Raw genomic sequence first — 27314 nt, 5'->3', positions numbered from 1 at the left:
CCTTTAAAAGGGGGGTATGTAAGGTATTTCTCCCGCCTTCTTGGCATTCCTTCGTGGTGTGGTGGTCTGTACGCTGAGCGCGTATTCCGGACTCCGCGGTTCGATTCCCGACGAAGGCGTTTGCTCATTTTTCATCTCTTTTGCTTCCAAAAAATACCTAATGTCTCTACAAGATGATTTAGTTCATTCTGTTCTTATATTAATTGTTAGCTTTGCTGTAAACTGTTATCGACTGAGATTTAATTCTTCCACCGTTTTAAAATATTTTTATGTTACTTGCAGTTTTAGTAATTTTTGTGCCCTTTTCATTAACTTTTTCAGTTATCTGGGGAAATAATTATAATTTGAATTTGTGTGTTTTATGAAAATAAGAGAAATGAAATGTTAAAAATGAAGATTTTCTTACATCGTGTCTCATACGATGTAAAAAATAATTAATTTTTTTAGATGGTAAAATCTGGTATCTAATGTCACTTGAATTAGTATTATAATAAAATCAAACAAGTGAGTTGGACTTTAAAGGTCTTTAATTACAGTTTCGAATTATATTTAATGGTAGCTCTTAGATGCTAAATTTCAATGATAAATACATCTAAATACATCTGACAGAATCTGCACAGTAAAATGACTTGTATTCAAATTCAGATACATTGAAAAAATGGTAGATGGTCTTGACTATAAAGGAAATACAAAAGGAGTTAATGTAATTTTAGTAATTTGTTTAACTACTTCACAATTAATGCTTAATGCCCTTCGGTTCTTTCACCTCCAGACTTTCTAACAGGATATTTTAATGGTTTTTATACTTTATTTTATATAAGCAAAGTGGCCTAAAAGTATTGAGCGCATTTCTTATTTGAATTGCGTGTCACAAATAATGTCATATGGAAGTGATTTAATGTTTAAAATTTTGTAACGTAAAACTGTTTTACATTTCTTTCCAAGAAAACAATAAAGGTGTATGCACCTCATTTTGTTCTTTTTTTTAAAAACATGACATGCGCTCAATAATTTTGAACCACCCTTTATTTTATTCGTATTTATGTCTAACAGTTGAACATTTTTAGTCTATGTAATATTTAAAGACAGAATGTTCCAAATAACAGGGAAAAAGTGAAAGCATTGCTGTTAAGAAACTATATAAAACACTGAATGAAACAAGTTTTAACTACTTCAGCAATAAAATGGGACTTACACCTGAAGCTTGCGAATTGTTTGCATTTTGTTGTACAAATTCAGATTCTCCTTAAATCCAGTTACAAATCCACTGTAATTCATACCCTTAATTTCACTGGTAACTGCTGATTTTAATTCCTCCAGTGACTTTGGCTCCTTTAGCTTTTAAGTATAACCCGATATGAAATAATCATAAAGATTAAGGTCTGGGCTAAATGAAGCATTTTTTAAAAACTATTTACCGCGCACTTTTCTGTATCTACTCAATGTTGTTCTAAAGAATTGTGGTTCCAGGCATGTAAATATACCTTCGATTCTAAGGCGATGAATTCCATTCCCAATTAAGAGATATCCACAAATCATGGAGTGACATACAGCGATATGTGGCCTAATGGGTAAAAGTAAGATCCAAGCTGTATGAATGCTTTAAATTCTGAATGTTTTTATGGTTTTCTCCATGTGTAACGGGAACACGAACCAATTTAGAATTTCACGTGTTTTCTTGGATTTGATTCAACAAACGCAAACGCATATATTGTGATACCGCATTTCGAATGCAGATTCTCTCTCCAACGACTCACTATACTTCATGCCAGTGTTACTAACCTCTGTTGAATGATGAAGTAACCTCTGTATGAAGTTAATTACTCAAAAGATGCTGCAATCTAAGGAATAATTTTTGGGCATTAAGGGAACAATTTTGGGTTCTCTGGTGCTGAATTATGTGTTCTGTCATAATGGGTTGCCCTCAATGGCCAAGCTATCTGGTTAAAACCGCGGAATAGTAGTAGTTCGCACCGGTGTCAAAAACTAGGCTAACAAGCTGGCCGTATGGGTTTTTTTTTTCCGTGTTTTCCCCCATGTGTAACGTAAATACGAGCCCATTTTCCTGAAAATGCCCTCCACGAAGACATCCCTTCCTTTAGAGAGATAGGCCTCCTGTCCTTTGCCGTAAACTAAACTAATCTCTGTCGTAACGGTAGCTCTGTTACCGAATCCTACATTAATTCGTGCATCCAGATTACTTCTTATTGACTCAAATTTTCTATTAAACGGAAAAGAAACAAAACATATTAATAAAATATGATAAAATAAGTTATTTTAAAATTAAGTAAAATTTGGTATCTTAAATCGTAGCAGGGCTGTTTTAATAGAAGTTTTCTTTACATAGAATTATTTACTGAATTCGCATTGAACTATGATATTATTTGGGATATTTTCTTAAAATTTTCTGCTATAATTGGAGGTTTTTCTACGGTTATAGATATCGTGCAGAGACTTTCGAAGTTAAAAAGAAATTCCTGTACAATAATTTAAAAATAAAAATTCTTTTAACATAACTTTATATAACGTGATAGAAGTGTAATCATGGTAACAAAATACGGCTTTTTCACGTTACCTGTGTGTATTTGGGTTATTCTGTTTGTGTATTCAATTTCTCGTTATGTGGTTTCATATAAATTTGTTTAATGTAAAAATGTTTTTCCATATGTTTGTATCGCAAGTAAAAAAAACATAGTTTGCTTCAATGCGCTTATTTTAACACTCTTATTTTAGAAATTGTAGGCTTTCTTTACAAACATAAATTTATTTATCTTTATAACTCTTAGGGGAGTTCAATCATTTCCTTCTGTTTGTTAGTGGTCAATGGTTTATTTTAAACAACTAAACATGGATGTATGATTATTAAGGACATTTTTAATTGTTTGTAGATTAGTAATTGGATAAATATAACCTTCATTCACTAATGCAATCTTAAATGCTCACTTTAAAGGATTGTTTTATTTTATTATTCTTATGATCCATTGTTCGTCAAATAAGAATGAAAAAATCGTCGCTTACTCAGATTAACTTAATTTAGCATTTATGCGTCAGTTTTGACATCGTTTATTATACTTTATAGTTACTCTTGCAATTGGTCTGTTTACAAATTAAGCAGTTTAATGAACTGAATTTCCAGTTATATGAAGGAAACCAACAGTCTCATGCTTCACCAAATGTAAAAGCCAGTTCTTTACAAAATGTTATCTGTCCTGTCAGGCAGATACCTGTTCCATAACTTATTAAGTAATATAAACAACCCTCCAAATAGCTGTTTTCTTTAATTAAAATTGAAAAATAAGGCTTCACTTGTCTTCATAATTGTTTGCACGATACCTAATACCATAACAAAAGTTAATAAAAGGAATAAGTGCGATAAGTATAATTTTTTTTCTTTAAAATAAAAAAATCGTCGAGTGTAATACTTATATTTGAGCTAAAATGTCACTAATGAAATATTCAAACATTTGTGGTGTTTAATAGAACCAGTATGTTACGTAAAGGGGATTCAAAATCCTTAAACGCGAAATTCGATGAAAAGTAAATAGGATTATAACACAGGTCATTTATTAAGGAAAGGAAATTTTGATGAGTTGGGAGAAATTCAAGGAAATTTTCCCGAATAAATTGCTGCTAAATTTAGAGCCGTGCCAAGCTATTTTTTTCACCTGAGGCAAAGAGGTAAATGCGCGTCTCTATACAGACTCAAAGTAAAACTGAATCTGTGTGCATATATTTATACAAAATCGTAACGTAACTTTTAAAATATTTTGAAATCATAATTTTATGCATTCATAAACTTAGTACATGTAAAAATCTATAATTTTTAAACAAAAACGTTAAAAAATGCCTTTTTTGATAAATAACAAATAGCACTCAAGTAATGTGAATAGTACAAAAAAAAAAGTGTTACATTTAATGTACAGGCTTTTTTACATTGAGGTTTTTTATTTTTAATGAAATAAAATGGTCATTCTTTTCCTTTTTTTTCACAAACCTATTTGATTATTTTCATTGTGTTCTTTACAGTGATGTGATATGTGAAATTTTTTTAATATTTTTTATTTTAAATATCTTTCACCGTAACATTAGTGACTGGCAACGTTGAAAATATGTTAAGCTCACTTGTCTGACGTAATCAGCCCAAGCCCACGAAATTCCTCGTGGCAAGGAGCGAAAGATTACGCCTGCCGTTGGCAACAGCCTTCAGCACCTAAAAGTTCGATTTACTCATTCCCCCCCCCCGAAATTTTGATGGAGAGCTCCCTGGGGGGACGGGTCCGAGGGTCTCACACGTCTCTCCCCTTCCACCAAACCCCGCGAGAGGACTTTCGGCTCGCCGCATATTTAGAATACCGCCATGCCCCACCGACACTATACATTTATAAACATCCATGTCTTCTCCGGTATTCGAACCCGGGCCTTTCGGCACATCAGTCAGCAATGCTAATCACTATACCGCCTAGGCGCTGCTTTCGTTGTATTTTACTACGGCACCGAAATCCATTATGCATGTTATAAGATGAATCATTATAACTCGGTCTTTCAGGCCGAATGTTGTGCTCTCGAGAAGGCCCTAATCTATGTTAAATCTAAAGTTCCATGTTTTTCTGTTGTCAATGTCTATAGCGATTGCCTTTCTCTGCTACAGGCTTTATCTCGTCCTATTCCCACAAATCTCACTATTTTTAACATTAAGAAACTGTATAAAGATATTCTTGGAAATGTTACTATTAAACTGCATTGGATTAAAGCCCATGCAGGTTTTGCGGGTAACGAGAGAGCGGACGTGTTGGCCAAGGAGGCTGCTTTATCTGAACTAATTTTATTGAGATTCCTGGATCAAAAAGGATTGCCAGTGGAGTTATGTTAGAGGACTGTCTAAAGAGATGGAATTGCATGTGGTCTGCGTCAGAGAAGAATAAAGATAATTTACAGTACATACGGATCAAGAGACATATGCCGCTCTATAACAACATTGATGTCAACCAATTTCTCTCTGGCCACGGTAGATTCCCTACCTATTTGAAAAAATTTGGCTTACAAGAATCGGACCTGTGTCCAAAATGTGAAGTCCCTGCCGACTCAAATCACTTTTTTTATCATTGTGATATTTTAAAGGATTTAAGAAATCTACACGGAATCACAGATAGCAATGTCTTGGATATGAGGAAATATGTTAAATACGCGGAGGCCGTTCTGAGCTACTTGAATGCAAATAGAAATGAATGTGGTATTTTAATTTGATATCTCTTTTACCTTTATATGTACATCCTTGGATTTTACTATGAATGATTTTACCGGGTGATTTTAAAAATTTGACTTTGTTTTTAATGTTTTTTGTGTTTTTAGTAATTATGGATTTTTTACTGATTTTATAATTCTTTGTATTGTTTTTATGAATTTACATTGTGATTTTAATATTTTATCTTTGATATTCTGAATGTATACAGAAAGCATTATTTTAGTTTTGTGACTTTTATTGTGAAGCTTTGTTTTAGATTTTGAAATTTTAATTGTGTTGTGAAATTTATGTATTTTATGTTTATATTATAAGGTACAATAGGTGCCTATGGAGCAAGACATATGATCTGGAAATTTTATTGCAAACCCGAAAGAGTTTTGATTTTCTGATTTTATTGTGTTGTGTCGTTTATTTTACACACTACTACTGATAGGTTATTGTGAGGGCAATTTTGTACTTAATTTTGTTAGCGTTAGCTCATGGAGTGCAAACCAATGTGCAACTAAATGCTTTGAACATGAAATCATTCCTGAGAGATATACTAATTGTTTATAATACTATACCTTAATACTTAATTTTTATATTTTGAATTTATTATTTATATAGTACTGCTGAGAACTAGTGTCTCAGCGGTCAAATCGGGAGTGATCCTTCTATCGGTTCAACTCGTCAATGGTTAGTTTTAACTTCTTTTGGGAATTCCTCGAAGTGCATTTAGTTTTGCCCTTCCGGATGTTTATTTTTGGGAGTGTGATTTTGTGTTTATGTGTGTGGTTTAATGTGGTTGTCTGTTGTATGTTTGAATTTTGTTTGATCTTTCCTTCTCTTTTTAGTTTATTAAACTAACAACATTATTTTGATTTAGATTTCTTCTGTTTCTCTCACTTTCCTTTTGTTTGAATGTTATATCAGCTTTGTGACCATTTAAGGTCTGTATCTTTTAGTTTTCTTTTGTTTCTTTATTCTAACGTTTAAGTTACCGGATTCAATCTTTGGTCTCCCGTGACTTAGAACAATATCTTTGCTCGGAGATCATGGCCGGGCCGCTGGTCGCCATCGTTTGTGGTTGGATGGAGGAGGGTCCTTATAACCATGAGGCAAACAATGCCAGGCGGGTGGACCTCTCTCCCTTTTCTTTCTTACCACCTAATATTATTAGCTTAATTTCCGAATTTAGAATAGAACTGCAGTCCTTAATTACCTTTAAAAGACCTGATTTGGCTTTAGCGACCAGAATTATCTAAATTGCGGTGTTTTTTAGACCAAGCCCAAGCAAGTATTTCTGTTGGAATGTCGGAAACATTTATATCATTTGGATGTTTTAAGTTGTAGGGTCATAAGGTTATTTTGATGCTGGAGACGTGAAAAATAAGCAATGTCCCTCGCCGGGACTCGAATCTGTGAAGACTCTCAAATACGCGCCGAGTGTGCTACCGTTAAACCACGAAAGCATGAAGAAATGAGGGAGAAAATACTTTATAAAGTGTTAAAGCCCGCTTTTTAAAATGCTTACATCCATCACCAGCATGAAATAAGAAGTCGAAGCCATTTTGTTTAATTTTTGATGTCTCAATTAAAGTTTTGAGATTAAAATATTTCTCATATCTACTATGGAAAACACTTTATTTTCTGACAATTTTTTTTCTTTCTTCAATTGATTGTTGACAGACTGATTTATTAACCTTTCATTTTCACTTCTAATCATATTGTGTTAATACATTCACCTTTAAGGCTAAATTTGCACATCTTTCTCTCACATTCTCCGTAAAGGAAGAAGTATTTTCTCAAATACATCTGTTTGTTTAGTTTTTCATTGCAAAGCATACGAGAACTATTTTTGTAAGGCAGAGGTTCTTAAATTGTGGGTCGCGAGACCTGCGACCAACAGTTTAAGAAACGGGGGGGGGGGGTCGCCATCTAAGGGGTCAATTTTTATATCTTTAAAAATTTTCAGTGAAGGCTTTATTTACCTCCTTTATTTATTAGTTCGAAAGGGCATTTTGTCCAGAAGGATTATTAATTTCGTTTTGGCATTTTGCGTTTGTTCATTATAAATGTCGGCTCACTTTTCAAATTGTTGCTACCTAATATTAGAGCCCTGCATTATATTTAAAGAAATTAAATGTATGTATGTTTTTCGCATTGTGATAAAACAACGGTACCTAGAGGCATCCAATTTTGAATGACGTAATCCTACTGCGAATAAGGGCATCTGGAAGCCCAAATTTGAAATTTGGAATTTGTTTTATGATCAATTTCATATTTTGTAAAACTTTAACGAATTTTTGATGAACAAACTCAAGGATTTCAAAGCGAGCAACGGCAACGTTGTACAGGAAAAAAAACGTTTTTATCACCAGCGCGAGACTGTGTATCGGAAATTCTAAAGATACGCTCATTTAAAAATTATTTTGCGATATTGCTCTTGAACCGAATTTTATGGTTTAAGTGCGAAGAACATGATATTTAATAAATAAAGGTAACACACAAAATATTTTAAAATCGCCCCTTTGGACGTAATTTAAAGTCTGAAACCTTTCAGATTTTTTATTATTATTTTTCTTTAAATGCGCTTTTGCAAAAGAATGTTCTTCCATAGATTTCAAAATTGAATACTAACTTACTTTTAAGTTTATTTTTTAAAAATTATGCTTCCCCGTTCATCTGAGGCAATTGCGTTATTTGCTTTATCCTAGTTCCGGCTCTAGCTAAAGTTGTAAACTTTGCGTGAAGTTAAATGAAAATGCAAAACACATGATGAGATAAACGGGTACATCAAATAAATGGAGAACCGCAAAAGTGCTTTCCCACATATGCTGATAATAAAATATTAGTTCATTTCAGAGTTTACTGCACGCATTCGTTTTGATTACCTCCAAGATAAAAGTCATTTAACTTTTAATTTGTTTCTTGGGCAGTGAAATGGATATTTTCATTCGTCGCTTCTGTAATTCCATGGAAAGGCTTGTCAATCATTCAACTTTGAGGATTACATTTGTTCCGCCGTCGTCACTTTATCCCTCTGAACTAAGCCATGACCTATAAGATAACTTTGAGCTCTACTGATGAAGCATTTCAAAGACTCGAATGAATACCTTTAAATATTTTCCATCTGGCGTTTTACATTCGTACCGAAATCCAATATGTGTGTGTGTGCCTTTCCTGCTCTGGTAGTCTTTGCTTACTACTTTAGTCTACTGATGTGAAAGAAAGATGAATCAATGTATAAGGAACTTTGGAATACATATTTGCATTTAGCTTAGATAGATGGAAAACACTTAATTTTACCATGGATGTGCCGTCGCATTGGTAAGATACTAGAGATTTATTTAGCTATGCTCAGATTTGATGCTATTGACAGTGAAACACGGGCTTTTGAACAGAGCGTCAAATAGAAGAGAAGCTCAGTGTAGCAAAATTGTTAGGGTCGACATTTCCTTAACTGATAGCAAATTTAAATGACCAGAATCTAACGTTGTTTCTCTAGTTGGGTGTTTCCGAGATTTTCTCAGGGAAATAACCCTGATATATATGTAAGGGTAAAGAAGCATTGCCATTGAACAAACGTTTTTGAATCTAATGTTAATTTTTTTTTTCTTTTTTTTTTTTTTGATCTCTTGAACGTTTGAAACGAAATATTAGAATAATCGAATCTTAATCTTACTTGCAAGAATTTAAATAACAATACTTTTATAAACTTTAGTGGTTGTAAATTGCATTTCAGATCGAAGTTTGCTGACACCGAGCCCAGTAATATCGTTGCGTGAGGATTCAAATTAGCTGAAAATTTAGTCAGTTTGGACTACATATATTTTCTGAAGTTATATCCCAGGGATGTGCTTTCATGTCTTGTCAGATTTATTATTACAAATAGCAATAAAAATAATTCTACTCAAAAAAGTCAATATTCTCCTTCTATACTTTCAGACAATTAAAGATACGATTAAAAAAATAAGCCATAATGATTCACACTATAGTTTTAGCACCAATTTCTCATTTTTTTATCTCTACATATAATAAAACAAAGAGTTTGTCTCTCTCTCTGTGTGTGTGTGTGTGTCTTTCGTTCGCGCTGCGCGTAAGCTAATGAACCCACGGCTACGAAATTTGGTACATAGGTGCATCTAGACAAGAGCCAGTGCACCTCGAAGCGATTTTTTCAAAATTCGAATTAGAATTTTTTTTATTTTATTTTTTGTGACGAAATCGCGTCATTTTGAGACATAATGGGCTATAGGAAAGCGAGATTTTACTCTACAAAGTCCATTTTCACATCGTCATGAAATGTAGGCACTTAGCTATTTTACGAACTTAAAATAAATTTCGTGTTTCAATAAATCGATTAAAAATGAATTTATTTAACAAAGTGAGCTTAACACCTTTTCAACGGGATTTTTTCTAAAAACGTTTATGTTTAATATGTACAGTTTATTTTTCTTTGATTTTTGGACACGTTAAACTTTCATCCTTGCGACTGCTTATACAAAAAGAATTTTGGAAAATTGATAATATTTTGCATTTTTTAAAAAATTTTAAATGAAGCTTCCGAATACACTTCTCACATCTCTCATCTTTACAAATGTGATTTTGGCAACAATTTTCCTTTCTTATTGTTGTTGATAAATTTTTGATGAAATCGAATCATTTTGAATAGTTTCATTCTTTAGAAATATGGGTTTGGCAAAAATTTTTCATCGTATTTCTTCAAGGAGGTTAGAATAGAAGGAGGGAGGGTTCGCAGTTTCCTTCACTATTGGGGAATGAAACTCCACGGAACAAGCGGCGTCCATGTTTGTTACTTCAAAACATTGCAGTACGGTAGTAAAATGTACGTGTTTGTAAGCTGTTCTATGCATGAATTTTCCAGTAAAAATATGTTAAATTTATAATGAAATGCTTCGCTATTGTTAGTTTTTTGTTTTAAAGTTATAAAGATGATATCTGTAATTTACTAAGTACAGAAAATCATTAAGAAATATTTCGAAATCTAAATGCATGTGCATAACATTAAAGCCTTTACAAATTATGTTTCTGCATAATTTCAAGAATTTGTTTAGGTTTTATTAGCAACTTCTCTGGTATACTTTCCAATTGTTTCTTTAAGAAGTGATATTTCTGATTTATTCGCAATATTAATCATTTTTACCTGAAATTAATAGCAGATAATTATCTAAAAAAATTTTAACATGTTGCTTTTTTTTAATGAAAGTTTTAAATAGATTCTTTTCACAATCAACAACCTTATATCAACAAGAAAATAAATATTAATAAAATAAAATAGATTTATGTGAATTCAATGATTTCAGTTTATGCGCGTTTCATATTTATGGATCTCAAAGAAATTACCTTGAATTAAGCTGAATTACAGAAATATACCTATATAAATTTTTGGATATATCTTTTCACATGTTCAATTGTGTAAATATTTTACTTACGTTTATCGCTATACTGCCCAGAAATTTATAAGCTTATGCAAAAACATTTTAACAACAGAACAGTTTATCTTGATCAAATGCACAAATTATATTCGTAACAGTTCACAAAACTTAAGAATGAATAATAATTAATACATAAAGAAAAGCGTTGCTTTATTTAACACCTTTAAATTCATAAAAATAGTAACAATTGATTTCTTACTTTTCGTGAAAATTATAAAACGAATTATCTAAGCGTTCAAATTATGCAGCAAGCATATAATCCTAGCATATATCATTGTATGTTAAGGAACGAAGATACCAGCTGTAAGCAAAAGCATTAAAATGTATTGTATTTAACATGTTTCGATTATTATTAAGTCTTTTTTGTCACATCTGGAAAGAAAACAACATGACATTGTGACATTTTTTAACATATTTATGAAATTACATAAAAAAAAAAAAAAAAAAAGAAAAGAAAATACTTACGAGTGAACAGTAATCCCAGGAATATTTTTCGAAAATCTATTTGTGCATCCATATGCAATATAAGCAGACATGCTTCAAAAAGAAAAGGAAAAAAAAATGTTACAATTACAGACTTCCTTGCACAAGTCACAGTGATAACAGTAACATGGCCGCCAAGCTTCACCGTTTGAGTTGAACCTTCCCTCCTTCTATTCTAACCTCCTTGTATTTCTTATGTCACTGTTTTTAAGAGATTGGCATATTTTATTGCATTTTTTTATAAATATAATACATTTTTATTGATGTTTTTTATAAAGTTGTTCTGCAGAGTAAAATTCTGGGCGGAATTTTTTCTTTTTTGAGTTTCTTTCATGTTACTTTTTTTTGCTTACTTCACTGTTTGTAAGATATTGAAAAGTTTTGCATGATTTTTTTTCTTCAACGGATAAAAAATCAACTTAAAATATGTTAAAATATGTTAAATATGTTATTCAACTTAAAATATGTTAAAAGTTGGTTAATTTTTTTATTAGGTTAATTAATATTTGTATTAAGGGATATAGCTGATTTTATTGTAATTTTTGGTGCTACTTTGGTAGACGGTTGCACGGATTTTGGCAATTTTTCTTTTGGCGTGTAATACGACTTATGGTAAACCCATTGCTGGATAAGTTATTTATGGTAACCGATACTTTGTTGTCATTTTATTTAAAAAATAATGCGTTTTATTATGCATAAATTCTGTGTTTTAAATATTATTTATCGCTTCTAAATATTAAAAATCAATTTAATTTTGCATTTTTATTTGAAATAAAAATTTTGTTGTTTAAAATATTTTATATAATTTTATGTTGTGGATGATGTAATCAATGACGTCACCTTACTTAAACCGTAATTGGTTTTATTAATATCTATAAATTCAATCTAATGTTTTAAACATTATTTATGGCTGTTAAATATTAAAATACAATTTAATTTTGCATTTGTTTTAAAAATGATTTTATTATGAATGAGTATTTAAATAATTTTAATTCTATGCGTAATGTAATCAGCTCCTTTATTGGTTACTGAATATTTGTGCATTACCGCGCCATTTTAAAATTTTATTATTCATCTCTTCGAATTCCTCAGATTTCAAATAGAATGGATATGTCCGTTTCGAAGATGAATGTTGTTATTGGTAATTATCAAGAATTATTGGTATCGGAATAAAAAATTGCCCTTTGAGACCTTATTTTGGCCAACGTGGCTTTCCTAATCAAAGATTTATTTATAAATTGTTAATAGCGTCAGAGGAAATTTATTTTAAATTTTTGGAGAAAACTTCGCTAATTGCTTCTCCAATGAAGTGCGAGCCCACCAGCGGCCGAGCGGTAAAATCGCTGAACACTGGTAGTTCGGTCCGAGGTTCGAATCCCGCGAACGGGCTAGCTGCATGGGCGTTTTCGTGGTTTTCCCCATGTCTAACGTGTATACGAGCCAGTTTCCCTTAGAAAGTCCTCCACGAAGGCATCCCTCCTCTTAGGCAGATAGCCCTCGAGGCTTTGCCACAATCACACACACACACCCAATGAAGTGCGAGAGATGTGGATCACAGATGAAGATCGTTTTTTTTTTTTTTTTTTTTTTTTTTTTTTCTGGTACTTATCAATATACGACAGGTAAAATACTTTAAAAAAATGTAAGTACGTAATTTTCTTTTACTTTATAATTGTATACTTCAACTTTTATTTAAAAATAATTACAATGTGTTCAAAAATTCCTGAAATATTCATTGCCACATATGTTTTAATGTTAAATAATTAAATCCTATAAAACTTATTTTAAAGTATTTAAGTAATATTTTAATTCTTTTAAACGTTGGTATGATGTTTTTAATTCGATATTCAATTTAAGCAATATTTTAATCCAATTAAATATTGGCGCAATGTTTTTATAGCGGTGTTTTTATTCTATTATATGAAAGTAATAATTTAACCTTACTTTAGCATTTCATACTCTTAGTAAATGTATTTATTTACATTTGCCAGCCATCTTAAAAAACAACGTTTTCAACAAAAAATTAATTCATTATTTTTAACGATATTTATTTTTTTAAAGTTTCTAATACTTTACTATATGCGTAAAATACGTAAAAACAGCATTTTTCAAGATGGCTGACGACTATAAAAAGCGCGCCAATGTAAATCGCCAAAAATCCGTGCAACCGTCTACCAAAGTAGCGCCTAATTTTTTTCTCTTGAAAATATAAGATAAAATATCATTAATTATACTTTTCTTTCAGAATTTTTTTTTTTTTTTTGTATTATTTTATGTTATTTATTGCTCATTTCACTGTTTATAAGATATTGAAAAGTTTGAGTGATTTTTTTTAGGAAACAAAGTTCTTAACTTCCTTTATACCATTTCAGTTAAGATTTTGCAAAGAGAAGTTGGTTAATTTATTTATTAGGATAATTAATATTTGTATTAAGGGATATTGCTTATTTCATTGTAATTTTGTTATACGTAATAACTTTTTTTATGAAGTGGTTCTGCAGAGTAAAATTTTATGCAGTTTTAAAATTTAACGTTTGGTGTTTGTTCCCTTCAGCCATTTTCCCGGTACATTTAAAAGCCAGATGAAGGCTGGCAGCGAAGCTGCTAGTGTTATATAAATCAAGTAAGGCTAATTCATAAAAAATCTAAGGTAGAGATCACTTTTTTTAATAATAATTAAAGCTCTAGTGTGTTACCGAATGATAGTTCTCCAAGGAATGCCTGTGATATCTAAATTGTGCACTTTTGTTTCACATTACATGATATTATATATTACATTTAGATTATTGGCAAATTCATTTGTCTAGCCGAGAAACAAGAAGAGTTATGGATTATCCTTTAATTTTTCATTCTAGTTTATTAACAAAAAGAACTGCGTAAGAGTCTCACATGGCACCATAGCATGCGATGTGTACATTGGAGTACGCTGGTAAATGATTATCACCATATATTGAATGAAATATACTCCTGTAAAATAGAATTGAGTATTTGTTTTATACAAATTATATAATCGAAAACGAAAAGAATCGAAATGCTACATCTTCTTTCGGGAGTGCACTGCTAGCCAAGTTGTTATTAGTCAGGCCACATAGTGTTATTTCGTTTTTATAATGCCGTAATTTTCTGCGATGGCTGAAGAGACGACTGCATTAAGTTTTGTAATTTTTCCCACGCTTAACGTAAATACGAGACAATTTCTTTCAGGATGTCCTTCACGTCTTTTTTAGACTGGTGGCTTGCGGTTGCTCTACCTCAGTCGAATTCTATATGCACACCTAACTGAAAAATTTTAAGTTTATTTCCTTTATCTTCTCCTGATATAAAACGTAATAGCCTTGTATTTGGTTATATGAAGCTTACATTCCGATAAAACTGAATTTTTAGGTGGAGAAACTTCGCCTCCAACCTTAGCAAGTGGAAGCAGGTACTAAATTTTATTGTGGCCGGATGCAGAGGTATTTTGATGAAAATACGGAAGAGACTGACTGCATATTTTATTCACCTTGGGAAAATCAGGAATAAGCATTTCAAATGTTATATACACGTATATTGTAGTAAAATACATGGACGCACTTCAGTATTTTATAAGGTATTTTCTCCATCCTTTCTGCATGCTTTCCTCGTGTGACGGTCGCACGCTGGACGCGTATTCCAGAGGTCCAGGTTCGAATCCCTGCGAAGGCATTTCATGTCTCCTGTTTGAAAAAATAATCTAATGACTGTACAGTGGCGCCCGAACTAAAAGATGGTGGATGATGATTCTTCACCACCAGAATTTGGCGATTGGGTCCCCTAATCCCCAGTCGCCCTTTAAAATGGGCGTATGTAAGCTTTTTTTTTTCTCCCTCCTTTTCTGCATACCTTCTTGGTGTAATGGTAGCACTCTGGGCGCGTATTCGAGAGGTTCAGGTTCTAGTCTCGGCGAGGGAATTGCTCATTTTGCCTATTTCCTTCTTCAAAAATCCTAATGACTTTACATTTTCAGCGGTGGAGTTACTTCAAAGACAGTAACATGGGAATAATCGATAAAGCATGTTCTGTGAAGTTATAGATTTCAGCACTTTCGAACTTTTGGGTAGAAAATAAATGGTGATTATTATTCAGACGTTCTGGATATCCATATTCCGGGAACCATATGAAAGAAAGTATTGGGCTTTCTCAAGGAATAGTGGATTTTAGTTCAGAACAGTACCTGGCTACATGCTCCTGCTATGCCTTGGCAGCTCTATGAGAAATCGATCGGGTAGCACCTTATATGCTACATAGAGCGGGGCTTTAGCGCGATATCATTTCTTGGCACCTCTGTATTTATAAAACAACTATGTGAAAACAGACGTCTATTAACTGAAGTGAAAATTTGCTGAAAGAATATGACAAAACAGTATTTCATATTTTAGGGTTACTCGTGAAATGCTGTAAAGTAAGGGTCTTCAACCTTTCACGCCCGAAAGCCACATCAATAAATTCACAAAGATCCGGGGGCCACATGTCAGTCAAAAAAATAGTGTAGTCAGAAAATTTATGTAAAAAAAGGAGGTTCGTTTTTCAAGATTACAATTGATTCTAAGCAAAGAGATAGTGTTACCGATTTGCATATATATACATTGGTTCCAAAAAGTCAAATGGCCCACCAGCGGCCGAGCGGTAAAGACGCTGAACACTGGTAGTTCGGTCCGAGGTTCGAATCCCGCGAACGGGCTGGTTGCATGGGCGTTTTCGTGGTTTTCCCCATGTGTAACGTGTATACGAGCCAGTTTCCCTTAGAAAGTCCTCCACGAAAGGCATCCCTCCCTTTAGGCAGATAGCCCTCGTGTGCTTTGCCATAATTAAATACACCAACACCACCAAAAAGTCAAATGGAAATCGAATTAAAATGTTTTAAACTTTTTTAAGTATGAAAAAAAGTATGAAGATGATTGTACAGAACGATGTTAAAAAATGCATTTACAATAAAAAAGAAGAAAAAAACTTACATTACTGGTGGGAGATGGTAGTTACTTTAATTTTAATGCAAAATTTGACATCGTTTTTGCATGATTAAAGCTTCAATTACCGGTTTAATCTGAGTTGTTGCAATTCGTAAAGTTTCCTTCAAATGTCTGTCTGTCAGCCGTGTTCTTGTTTTTGATTTTAGGATTTTCATTTTACTAAAAGTTTGTTCATGCCAAAGTTAGAAAACAGGAAGAGTGCATGTTTACGAATTCCTGCATACTTGTTTTTGGTCACATTCTTCGATTAAAAATTAATTAATGCAGAATTTTCAAGGAACTTGCATTTTACTGCAGAGTCACACTGTAGATCTATAAATTCTAATTGAAGTTCAGGTGGAACACATATTACATAAGATAAAGTGAAATTTTTCAAAATTCGTCATTTTGAGAAAATTTTATCTCAAATAATATCAGGCATGTCAATAAAATGTTTTAAATATCAAGAATAAGAGAAATAAAGTTTTTTTACGACAAAAGCTGACATGGCAATTTTTCTTGAAATATTTTTTTTTTAATACTTCAAATTCAAATGTGTGGCCGCTAAAATGCCTTCAGCTGGCCACCTGTGGCCCGCAGGCCATGGGTTGAAGACCCCTACTATAAAGCATGTTATTCAGGACGAAAGGATCTACTTTGAGGAAAGAAATACGTATAGACCACGCAGAATTTAATAGCCAGTCATAAAACGTTTTAATCATCTCTTATAAGTATGGAAACTGGTTTTAGGTAAACATTTTGAGCCCAGACGCACATTTCCTTTGTTTTGTTAAAAAAAGAAGATGCTATAGATCTGCAAAATGGTCTTTTGCCCCTGAAAACTGGTATCTAAGGTTTGAGAACCTACGCGTTGATCAGGTCTTGGTATATACCTATCTTAGTCATCCGTTTACGAGTCATTGTCTGGTGAAAAACATTCGACAATCATGGAAAAGAATAATGCTTTCAAAACATTATGATCCATTTCGCGCATACCTTACCTTTATGGAAAACCATTGAAGAGTTAATAGTAATCATCATCATTCAACTGCGAAATTTCTGTATTGTGCATCTCCAAATAAAATAAAGTAATTGATTGGCTGAATTATTAAATTTATTATCGTAGCATATTTCACTGCCCAACAAATGGGCCGTGAGTTAACTAAGTAAGGATTTCTGTAAAACTATTCAGTACATACTCCAGCAATTTCGAAACGAAGCGAATCGGAGATCGCCGGAAATGAGTCGACAGACCATTGAGCAGAACCTGTTCCCTCGCTGCGGACCGGATGCTGAGAGCCATTGCCATCATCAAAACAGAAAAAAGGATAGAATTTTTAAGGTTAAACTATTCATTAGGCGAATTCCATTTCTTGTAGTAAATTAGCATATTATTTCACCTTCGTCTTAGGACGAAGAGGAAATTAATTTTGAAGTATGTAGGAGGATTGATGGTTTCGATGTCGAAACTGGCATGATTAAACTAAAATCATGCAAAACTCTTTCTTTTTACAGCTTTTCTTTAGAGGTTAATGTATATGCAATGTTGTAAACTATGAAGAGGCGTTCGTATTTGAGTGGATAATTTTTTATACATGTTGAACTCATGTTAGTAAACAGAATGATCATTCAATTAGTTACTTACTTCAGGATTTGTAGCAATCGTATTGTAATGTAATGCATTTTCCCTCCCGGCTTTTATACTTTTGTGTTTCTTCTCGTAGGAAAAACATCACTTTACTTTTTTTCCCCCCTTAATCAGTGTTGTATTTGAAATGTGGTAGAAAAACATTTACTTGAATGTATTAATTTAGATTTAAAAATAAGTCAGTAAATATTTTCTACATATGATTCGATCATACCATCGGAGGATAGATAAATTTATCAGCAAACTAGAAACGTTGGCAGCAAACTAGAAATATACAGGATATTCCATGAATTTAGATGTTATTCTGGCATAGTGGTAGAGCGGCCAGCTTGCACAGCCTTTAGCACGGGTTCAAAACTCGGAGGAAGCATGGATGTTCGTAAATGTATAGTGTCGGTGCAGTATGGCGGCACTCTAAATATGCGGCGAGCCAAAAGAAAAGTCCTCACATGTGGTTTGGTAGAAAGGGAGAGGGGTGGGAGACCCTTCGGCCCATTCCCCCGGGTGCTCTCCATCGAAATTGGGGGCGGAACTGAGACAATCGCATTGTCACCTTTTAGGTGCTTCAAGGCTGTTGCCAACGGCAGGCGTAATCTAGCGCTCCTTGCCATGAGGATTTTCGTGGCCTTGGGCTGACTACGTCAGACAAGTGAACATAAGCAACAACACCACTTTAATTTCCATTTCATGTATTACTTGTCTCGCAGCATTCGTAAATTTCGAGAATCAGGTGGTTGGGAAATAAGGTTAATCATTCTTATTAAAAATATTCTGAAATATAATATAATTCTAAAATATAATATATAATATTATATTCTTAAGTATAAACTGAATATTTTCAAGAAGTTGTTATTGTCATTCGTTTAGATGAACGTATGCGACCTGCTGATTGGACGGCAGTATTTCGAAAATACAGCCTATAAACATTAATGGAAAAGAAACTATAGGTTATATGTAGACTTGCTATTCTTTGTTTATTCCATAGATCATTTATCACTTATCTATAACAAGTGCTTATACTAAAAATCACTTGACATGGTAAAATTACATAAGCTTTTTCTCCATGTTAGTAAGTTTTTCTTATGATAATAAACATATTCAATTTGTAAGAACGAAAAATTCATAATATGTATCTTATTGTTAATTTTTATTTATTTTTTTCATCAATAAAAATATCTTAGTTTAATTGTAGCTGAATAAGAAATAGGTTAAGTATTTGTATTTTATGCAAATAAAAAATAATTTATTTGTTTTTAATAATAATGTAAACAGTATTTTGGGATTAGTTTTATGGCTTACATAAAAAAATAATTTCTGTGAGTATAGTCAGTTCATTTTGAAGTAGGGAAAATGAGCAATACCTTTGCCGAGATTCGAACCTCGACCTCTCGAATACGCGCTGAGTGTGCTTGCTACCAGTACATTACGAAGGCATGCTGGAAGAAGGGATAAAATACCTAATTTATCTTAATTGAATAAAATTAGTTTCGTACTTTAAGTAAATAAAGAAACTATTTCTATCAAAGAATGCGTGTATTGTATTTTACATTACGGAAAAGATAATAATAATAGCAGTATTAATCAAAAACATTTCATAATCTTTGTTGCAATAAAATACAGCAAAAGGAAAAACAAAATTCCTTGGCTTGCTTAGGAAAAAAAAAAAAAAAAAAGCAACTAATTATTTGGATTTTTCCGTCTGGATTTACGATCACATCTAATCCTTATGTATGGAGCTCTATAGTGTAAAAAGAAATTTAAACGGAATATGCAGCTATTCCTGTGGAACTGCAGCATGGAAAATAAGGCTTAGTTTCCTTGAAAACTGAAGTTGTGAGAACTGAAACTTTTCACTGAAATAAATTTATCTTTTAATTATTAGGAATTCATTGTTCTGATGCCGAAATATAATACCAGCATGTTAATAAGAGCTTCAGGTGTCATAATAGCTGAAAGATGCGATCCGAAAATTCACCAGAATTTCTGCTATTAAAATAGTTACCATCGGAACCTCAGGCTCCACTAAGGCTTTAATAAAGAAACATTACACATCAAGGATTCGAGAGCAAAGACATTTTTACTTACAACATATATAATTATACCAAGCAAGTCCAGAAAAAAACAGCATACTAATACGTAATGTTTTAAAGAATATTCTTTTTAGAACAACAATAAATTGAATATTTTTGGCACTTATAAGTTGTACGTTTGCGTAAAATATCGTTTGTATTTATGTAAAGCTAACAAGCTTATAGTATTTAAAAAAATATTTAAAAAGCAGACGATAAAAGCAGTTACTCCTATGTCTTAAGATCCATATGTTGATGTTCCGGTTGGTTAACCAACAGCTGCGTTCGCATAATTAGCCATGAATGCCGGAATATGCTTATCTTCGAGTTTAAATGCATTCATTATGCACACAACCTAAATACGCAGTAATTATAAATTCATGCAGGTGGCTTTTCGTGCTTTCTTGAGATTATTCAATTCGATATTCTTTGATCCATATTCAGCAGACGAAACAGCATGCAGAAAATAATCTTCTTGACAAATAAATTGCTAAAATGCGAACTTTCGCCTCCAGAGATAACACTTACCAAGTGACCGAGTGGTTAAAACCGTTGAATGTTGGTATTTTGCTTCAAGTTCGGTTTTTAGTCCGAAAGTGTGTTAGCCCATTAAAGTGTCGAACGGGATTTTTGTGTCGTTTACTGTAAACGGCTGTACCATTTTTCAAATCGTTTCCACCAAATAAATTGTCCTATATTATTTTTAAAGAAATTAAATAATGAAGAACCTGTATGAATGCATGGTATGTTCCTCGCAATGTGAAAAATGACATTATGACCGTCGAATTTGGAATAATGTGCACCCGAACATGTGTACTTTCTTAACGATATGAAAGCGAGCAGTGGCATAACTGTACGTAATGAAACATTTTTATATCAAGCGCGCGAGACTATATTTTGGAAACTCAAGATATGCTGTTTTTAAATATGTTGGGATTTTCCTGTTGAATCGAAATTTTATGTGGTGTAAGCGCCAAGAACGTGATATTTAATAAATAAAGTGAACACACAAAATGCTAATCATAAAAAGACAAAAAAAAAAGTTTTGTAAAGCCGTCTTAGAAAGAAATGAATACTGATGAGGTGAACTGAGGGAAAAAAATGAATAAATAAATAAAATCTGAAAACTTTTACGTCCAAAGGAATGTATTTTAACGTTTTGTTTGTTACCTTTATTTATTAAATATCATGTTCTTCGCACTTAAATTATAAAATTCAGTTCAACAGCAATATATCACAAAATATTTAAAAGAGCATATCTTTAGAACTTCCGATACACAGTCTCGCGCGCTGGAAATAATTTTTTTTTTTTTTTCGTACAGTGTTGTCATTGCTCGCTTTGAAATCGTTGAGTTTCTTAATCAAAAACTCATAAATGTTTTACAAAATATGAAATAGATAATAAAACAAAATTAAATACAATAAAAACAAAGAATTATTACACAAAGAAATATTTCACCAGCATCCACGGGATTCATAGTCAAATAATGAAATACTTTTGTGTCTTCATGCGTCTGATGAGTCATTAAAAACCGCAAATCATAGCAATCGAAGGTTGCATATAGCGTATGCATAAGGCATAGATTATTTTGAAAAAATATGAAATAATTCTTGAAGTTATATTTTGCGAAGGGATTTTTCAAAAGTAACTAGCCATGCTGCTGCTTTAATTTTTGAGGAACCTGAAACTAAGCCTTGTGGTTTGAGCCATTTCTTCACCTTTTCATTGTTTCGAGCAACTTCAAGAAACATATATCATAAACGTGCTACACGCATTCGTAGATCGTGAATGTATAAATTGAATCAGTGCATAAAATTACGTTTTCATGAATTTATTTACACGAGAGCTAAAGTTTCATGTTTGAAATTCTTCTGGGATTTTCCCCCCTTGCAGATGAAAACTGAATAATTCTTTCCTTTTTTAAATATTTATTTTTAAAATTGTTTATTAGCCTAAAGGGGCGTTAGACCTAATGAGCTATTAGTCTCAAAACGGCATTTTCCTTCGTTTTCCTTTCTGCATTGGTTCATTTTTTAGGTTATTATGTTAATATAATTCAAGTTATTATGTCATAATAACCGTTATTATGTTTAAAAAATGTATCAGAACACTTTTTCTTCTTTTATAACGAATCATCTATCTTATATTTATATCAAATATATATAACAAAGCATATGTATGTCTTTAAATACTGGCCACCTAAATTACAACACCGAGAAAGACAAGAGATATCACAACAAAATTTATTTAGTAGGAAGCATGTTGACCAAGTATTAAATGATTAAATTTATAGACTTCTGTGAAGTGTGGTTCCTTCCAGAATCAGTAGCCAGAGTAGCCGCCATTATTGAAGATAACCGCTGCCACACGCCTCGGCATTGATTCAAAGGGACTTCGGATGTGTTCTTGGGATACAGCAGATTCCACACGTTCTTGCAACTTATTTAGCACTAAGAATACTTCAAATTAAAGATCGCTTAAACAATATCGAATTGTTTGTGGCCGAGATACTTTACCTGCTGGGCTCTCCGGATGTATGAACGTTTTCGTCCTTGTCGCGTTGTAAAATGCAGGTAGAAACCATTGGACCGTAGAAACCACAAGAAAGGCAGAAGACAATATTATATAGTTAGATAGAAACCGCAAGAAATTGCCCCAATAAAAGATGCCATCCTAAAATCAAATGCAATCTTTTTAATAACTGAATAACCTAATCTCAAGTGAAAAATAAATAAAATGACAAAGTATCCCACACCTTCTGCAGAAAAAACAGTCTGCGTAATATTATTATATTTTTTGTATACATATGCGTTTGAGACCAAAAATTAGAAATTTATGCTGAGGATAGGATCAAAGTTATCATCTTTCCTCCTTACGTTGGTACACTCCAGTTAGCAATAATGCGTTTGTTGAATGCATTCAAAGGTAGTTTAAAGTTAGAAGAATCTGTTAAGTTTTTAAGTTCAACCATTTCGTTGCTGGCCGTATCAATAGCTGCATTTTCAACAGGGCTGAATACTGGTAGTTCGATCCGGGTCTGAATCCAGGCAAACGGACTAACTGCATGAGTGTTTTTCATGGGTTTCCACGTGTTTAACGCGAATGTTAACCAATGCTTCTCTGAGAAAGTCGTCCATGAAAGTATCCTTCCCCTCAGGCTGTAATCTATCGCATGCATCCAAATAGCCTTAACTAGCTAGTCAATCATGTAACTTTAAGAAGTTAAAAGATCTAAAGTTCTGATATGAAGCATTGGAAATTAGCTTTAGAAATCTTGAAAAGTTACGTGTTTTGTATGATCAGAGCTATTTTGGGACCACATTAAGGACCAGCATTAGACTGGAAATTATGCAATATTTCATTTTACTTTTGTCCATTACCATGCAATAATGATATTAACTATTCGGAACTAATTAAGACCTTTTTTTTTTCTTTCTAGGTAATTCAGCAGTTCTGTACTACAGACCTGCTTAAAGAAGCTGCTCCAGTGGAAGCAAAACTGAGACAGATATTGTACATTCTCATATCAGTGTTTGAACAAATGCTTAAGCTTTCAGTTCAGAATAATTCAATATATCTTCAGCAAGTATGCATAACACGTGGCAGTCCTTTCCATTTAGTTTCATAGTAAGTCATAAATCGCATTTTTAACAACAGCATCATAAAACAGCATCCGATTTTGCAGCGACTAGACATTACCTGCAATGACCACTTACGGCTATTACTATGAGCGTCCTAAAACTCCTAAGAGATATTTTAACCTCGGAGTTTTTTCATGTACCCTTGGAGGACTCATCTTCACAATTGGTATCATCCTCGTCGTCTTAGGTTCATCACCTTATGAACCGGAAGCTCTGTGGATCTCAGGGATCGTGCTCTTGCTGCTTGGAGGAATTTTGTTCTTTATGGGCATTGGTTCCATAGGACTCTACCAATCAAGGGAAGACAGAAGAAAGAAGGAACTACAGAAAGCTGCCGCCAGGCAGTATGTAGCAAGTGTGAGAGGTGGATCCAGTCTCCTCACTTTAGTGGAACACGTTTAAACTTTAAACAACTGTAATGAAAAGTATCACTTGAATTGTTTCATAAAATATATGCTGGGTAATTTATTTCACACTCATTGAAAATGTGCAATTCTATTCAATCATTCACATAGTTTTGACTTTTTCGTGAATACTCGTACAAATACCCCCAGTTCATATACTCGGCTTCAGACGTTTTCATATTGAGGCATTATGTGTACCTTTTGTTCTTATCCTTTTTTATGTAAATATAAAAATTTTATGAACATTAATGTAATCCAAAATGTATTCTATAATAAAAACTTACTGAAAACTTATATGAACAAAGTTATTAATTTTCAAAGCTTACACACACACACACAAAAAAAAAAAAAAAAAAAAAATAAAATAAAATAAAATAAAATAAAATAAAAAATGTCCTTCACTTTACATTACGAATTTTAGTCTGAAAAGTAAATGGTCTTTAACAAGCGTAATGTAATCACTTCTCGCACGAAATTTATTTCTGGGCCACACAATTATTTCGTTGGTTCTAATTTTGAACTTCGGCAACTTAATGAAAAATGTCGTAAGGACCTTCCTTCATCGTAAATTAATTACTTCCATTGCTTAAGATTATAGTTGCGCATATGTAAACAAAAGGAATGTTATTTTATTTACATATGAATGTAAAGTATTTATTAAATCTCGAGTAATATCTAAAGTAATATATAAAAATTTTACTTCCTTATAAAGGAATTAATCATGAGTATTGTACTCTAAAATAGACAAAATGTAACAAGAGAATTACATGGAATTAATTTATAAAATCCATATGCAATTTAAAAATTCAATAAATTAAAAAATGAACTCTTTCGTAATACTTTTTAGCCCAAAGGACGTTAGCCCAGAAGGGCTAATATTTAAAGAAATTAAATAATGAAGAATCTGCATCAATATATGTATGGTTTTCGCATTGTGATAAAACAAAGGTAGCTAGAGCTATCAAATTTGAAATTACGTAATCCTCTACCGAATATGTGCACCTTCAAGCTGGAATTTGTTTTATTATTGATTTCATATTTGGAAACACTTTAACGAATTTTTATTAAGAAACTCAACAATTTCAAAGCGAGAAATGGCAACACTGTACGAAAAAAAATTATCTCCAGCGTACTAGACTGTGTATCGAAAATTCTAAAAATATTCTCATTTTAAAATTATTTTGCGATATTGTTGTTGAATTGAATTTTATGATTTAAGTGCGAAGAACATGGATATTTTATAAATAAAGGTAACACACAAAACGTTAAAAAAACATACCTTTGGCCGTAATGTAAAATCCTAAAGCTTTCAGATTATTTTTTATATTTAAATTCTTTTACTTATTCTTTTATACTCTAGTAAATAAATGATTTTATAAGTACTTGTTACATATATTTCAAGTATTTATAACATATTTCATTTTAAACTTTCGGATATTTTAAGTTCGAAGTTAGTGTTTTGCGATGTATCAGAATCAGTTGAATTTATCGTAAGCGTTCACAATTTGTGACAATTATTTTTGACTTGTTCATAAAGCATTACTGTTGTAGCTGGTATTATTTAGTTACTGCTACGGCATACATTGATGGATATTTTGTAAATTTTTTTGTGAATCGTAAGAAAAAATTAGAAATGATGCGCTAAAAGTAATAATTTTTTCCTAAATCGAAGTATAATTTTTTCAAAGTAAATTGCGATGTATTTTCTTTTGTTTTGTAAAATAATAGTCTTACTGCTGAAATGAAATACGAGAATTTAAAAGCAGACCGATTAGGGTTGGGTTATTTGAATATGGCAAAGCACACTTCTGCCTACAGGAAGGAATGTCTTCGCGGAGGACTTTCTAAGAAAACATAGCTGGTATTCATTTGACACATGGATGACAAGAACTTCGAAAGCCTAGCAGCCAACCTGTTTCAGTGAAAAGTGAGACTTGAAGGGTTTAAAAATAAGGTTTAATGTCTCAATAAGACCACCGACAGTTATGTTATTAATATGAGAAGATTGAAGGCTTCTGCAAGAAAAATAAACTTTATGCCCTATAAAAGTCTTTCATCTCAGTCACGTTCAATACCTGTATCTGGGTAAGACAGTAATTGCTGATTCAAGCTTGACGTTTTTCAGTTTCGAATCTTCTTTCGTGGTTGAGAAAATTTTAAATGAAGCGAAAGAAAATTTACCAACTATGTAAATACTTTTATGGTTCACTCAATTAAAATGACAAGTCTACACTTGTCATTAATAGCAAATTAGCCCGTTTAAATAATTATATAAACTAAAATACTAACCCTTTGCAGTATAGTCCCCCCCCCCGGTTTTTCTCAACTTTTCGGATCTCCTGAGCCCTATGGCCTAATAAAAAAGTGTGTTCATAGCTCATTCATTAAAATTTATATTGCTATCACGTCAAATAAAAATACAATTAGTTTTTCGTCCAAAAGACATTTATTAGGAAACAGAAGGAATACTGTAATTTTGATGGATACACTGAGACCAGTTTTTCAGCATTTGTGTGGTTAATATTCAGTTTCTTAGACAAAGTAGCGATTCCAAAGACTGTATTCAAGATGGTTATTTGAAAGTGTCCTATTTTATTTTTACATGCTTGATATGGGTAAAAAATCATTAAAAAATTTGTGTTTTTCTAAGAAAGGACGGCACGAACAGAAGTGTTCGTGATCGTGGATAATTTTAGGCAGGTAAAACAAAAATACACTAATTAGTTCAAAGTATTATCTTTGGGCTGCACAACGTAACTTTTCATATTCCGTTTAAAAGTTGGCAAGTAATTTTGATGTTAATTGGAAATGGAGCCTGAGGAAGTTCTAAAAAAGAAAGGAGCATTTTGCTGACTTAGGGTTACAGTCTAACACCTCAAAGAAGAATTTATCATTAAAAAATTCAAAATATTTTTTAAGTATTAATAATTAAAAAGTGTAAGCATACAAAAAATTATTTTAAACGATTCTGTATCAGTTACTTAAGACGTTAAAAATATTTTTCTGTAATTATATAACAAAGCTGCAAATGTTCCAAATTAATTTCATTAATTTATAATATGTGATTAATTTATAATTAGTGAAAATGAAATAAAATTTTCAACCATTGAGAAATACTTCTGAATAGCTCATTGCCGAATGGCAACACTTTGAAAATCTGCTATGCGCGAGGATACGGGAAAAATGAAGATCTAAATGCTTCGGACTGTAGCATCACTAGCCGTAGGAAAGGTTACTTATTGATTCCTTCTATTCTTCTCATCTGTCACTTTCTGATGCATGATCGTGTCAGGATGTTAAATGAAAACAGTATCCCTCCTTTATGGTGCAATGTGCCAAAATGCAGTTGCATTTTTTGAATTTTTGAAATCAATACTGAAAATGCTTTTGATAAGATAGCAATCGGTGTAATATATTTCTT

At 32.4% G+C, this 27314-nt stretch overlaps 1 protein-coding gene across 2 annotated transcripts in view; it reads left to right on the top strand.

The window, feature by feature from the left end:
* The window catches only part of LOC146998522 (uncharacterized), a 39845-nt gene extending 15658 nt beyond the window's left edge, over window positions 1–24187 (top strand). Inside the window, exons 1-2 of one of the 2 annotated variants that reach the window (XM_085810944.1) lie at window positions 8408–8551; window positions 23288–24187. In XM_085810944.1, coding sequence (XP_085667070.1) covers window positions 23553–23891 — 339 coding nt within the window. In that variant the 5' untranslated portion in view covers window positions 8408–8551; window positions 23288–23552 and the 3' untranslated portion in view covers window positions 23892–24187. Of the gene's footprint in view, window positions 1–8407; window positions 8552–23287 lie in introns of those variants that run through there. The other variant, XM_085810943.1, reaches the window with a different exon arrangement.
* Window positions 24188–27314: the final 3127 nt, after the last annotated feature.

Source organism: Stegodyphus dumicola, chromosome 2 (genome assembly GCF_044657685.1).
Source record: "Stegodyphus dumicola isolate Sdum_Otavi_A_Nest chromosome 2, ASM4465768v1".
NCBI classification, from domain to species: Eukaryota; Metazoa; Arthropoda; class Arachnida; order Araneae; family Eresidae; genus Stegodyphus; species Stegodyphus dumicola.
The sequence above is the reverse complement of the archived record's forward strand: the minus strand, read 5'-3'. Positions and strand labels throughout refer to the sequence as shown.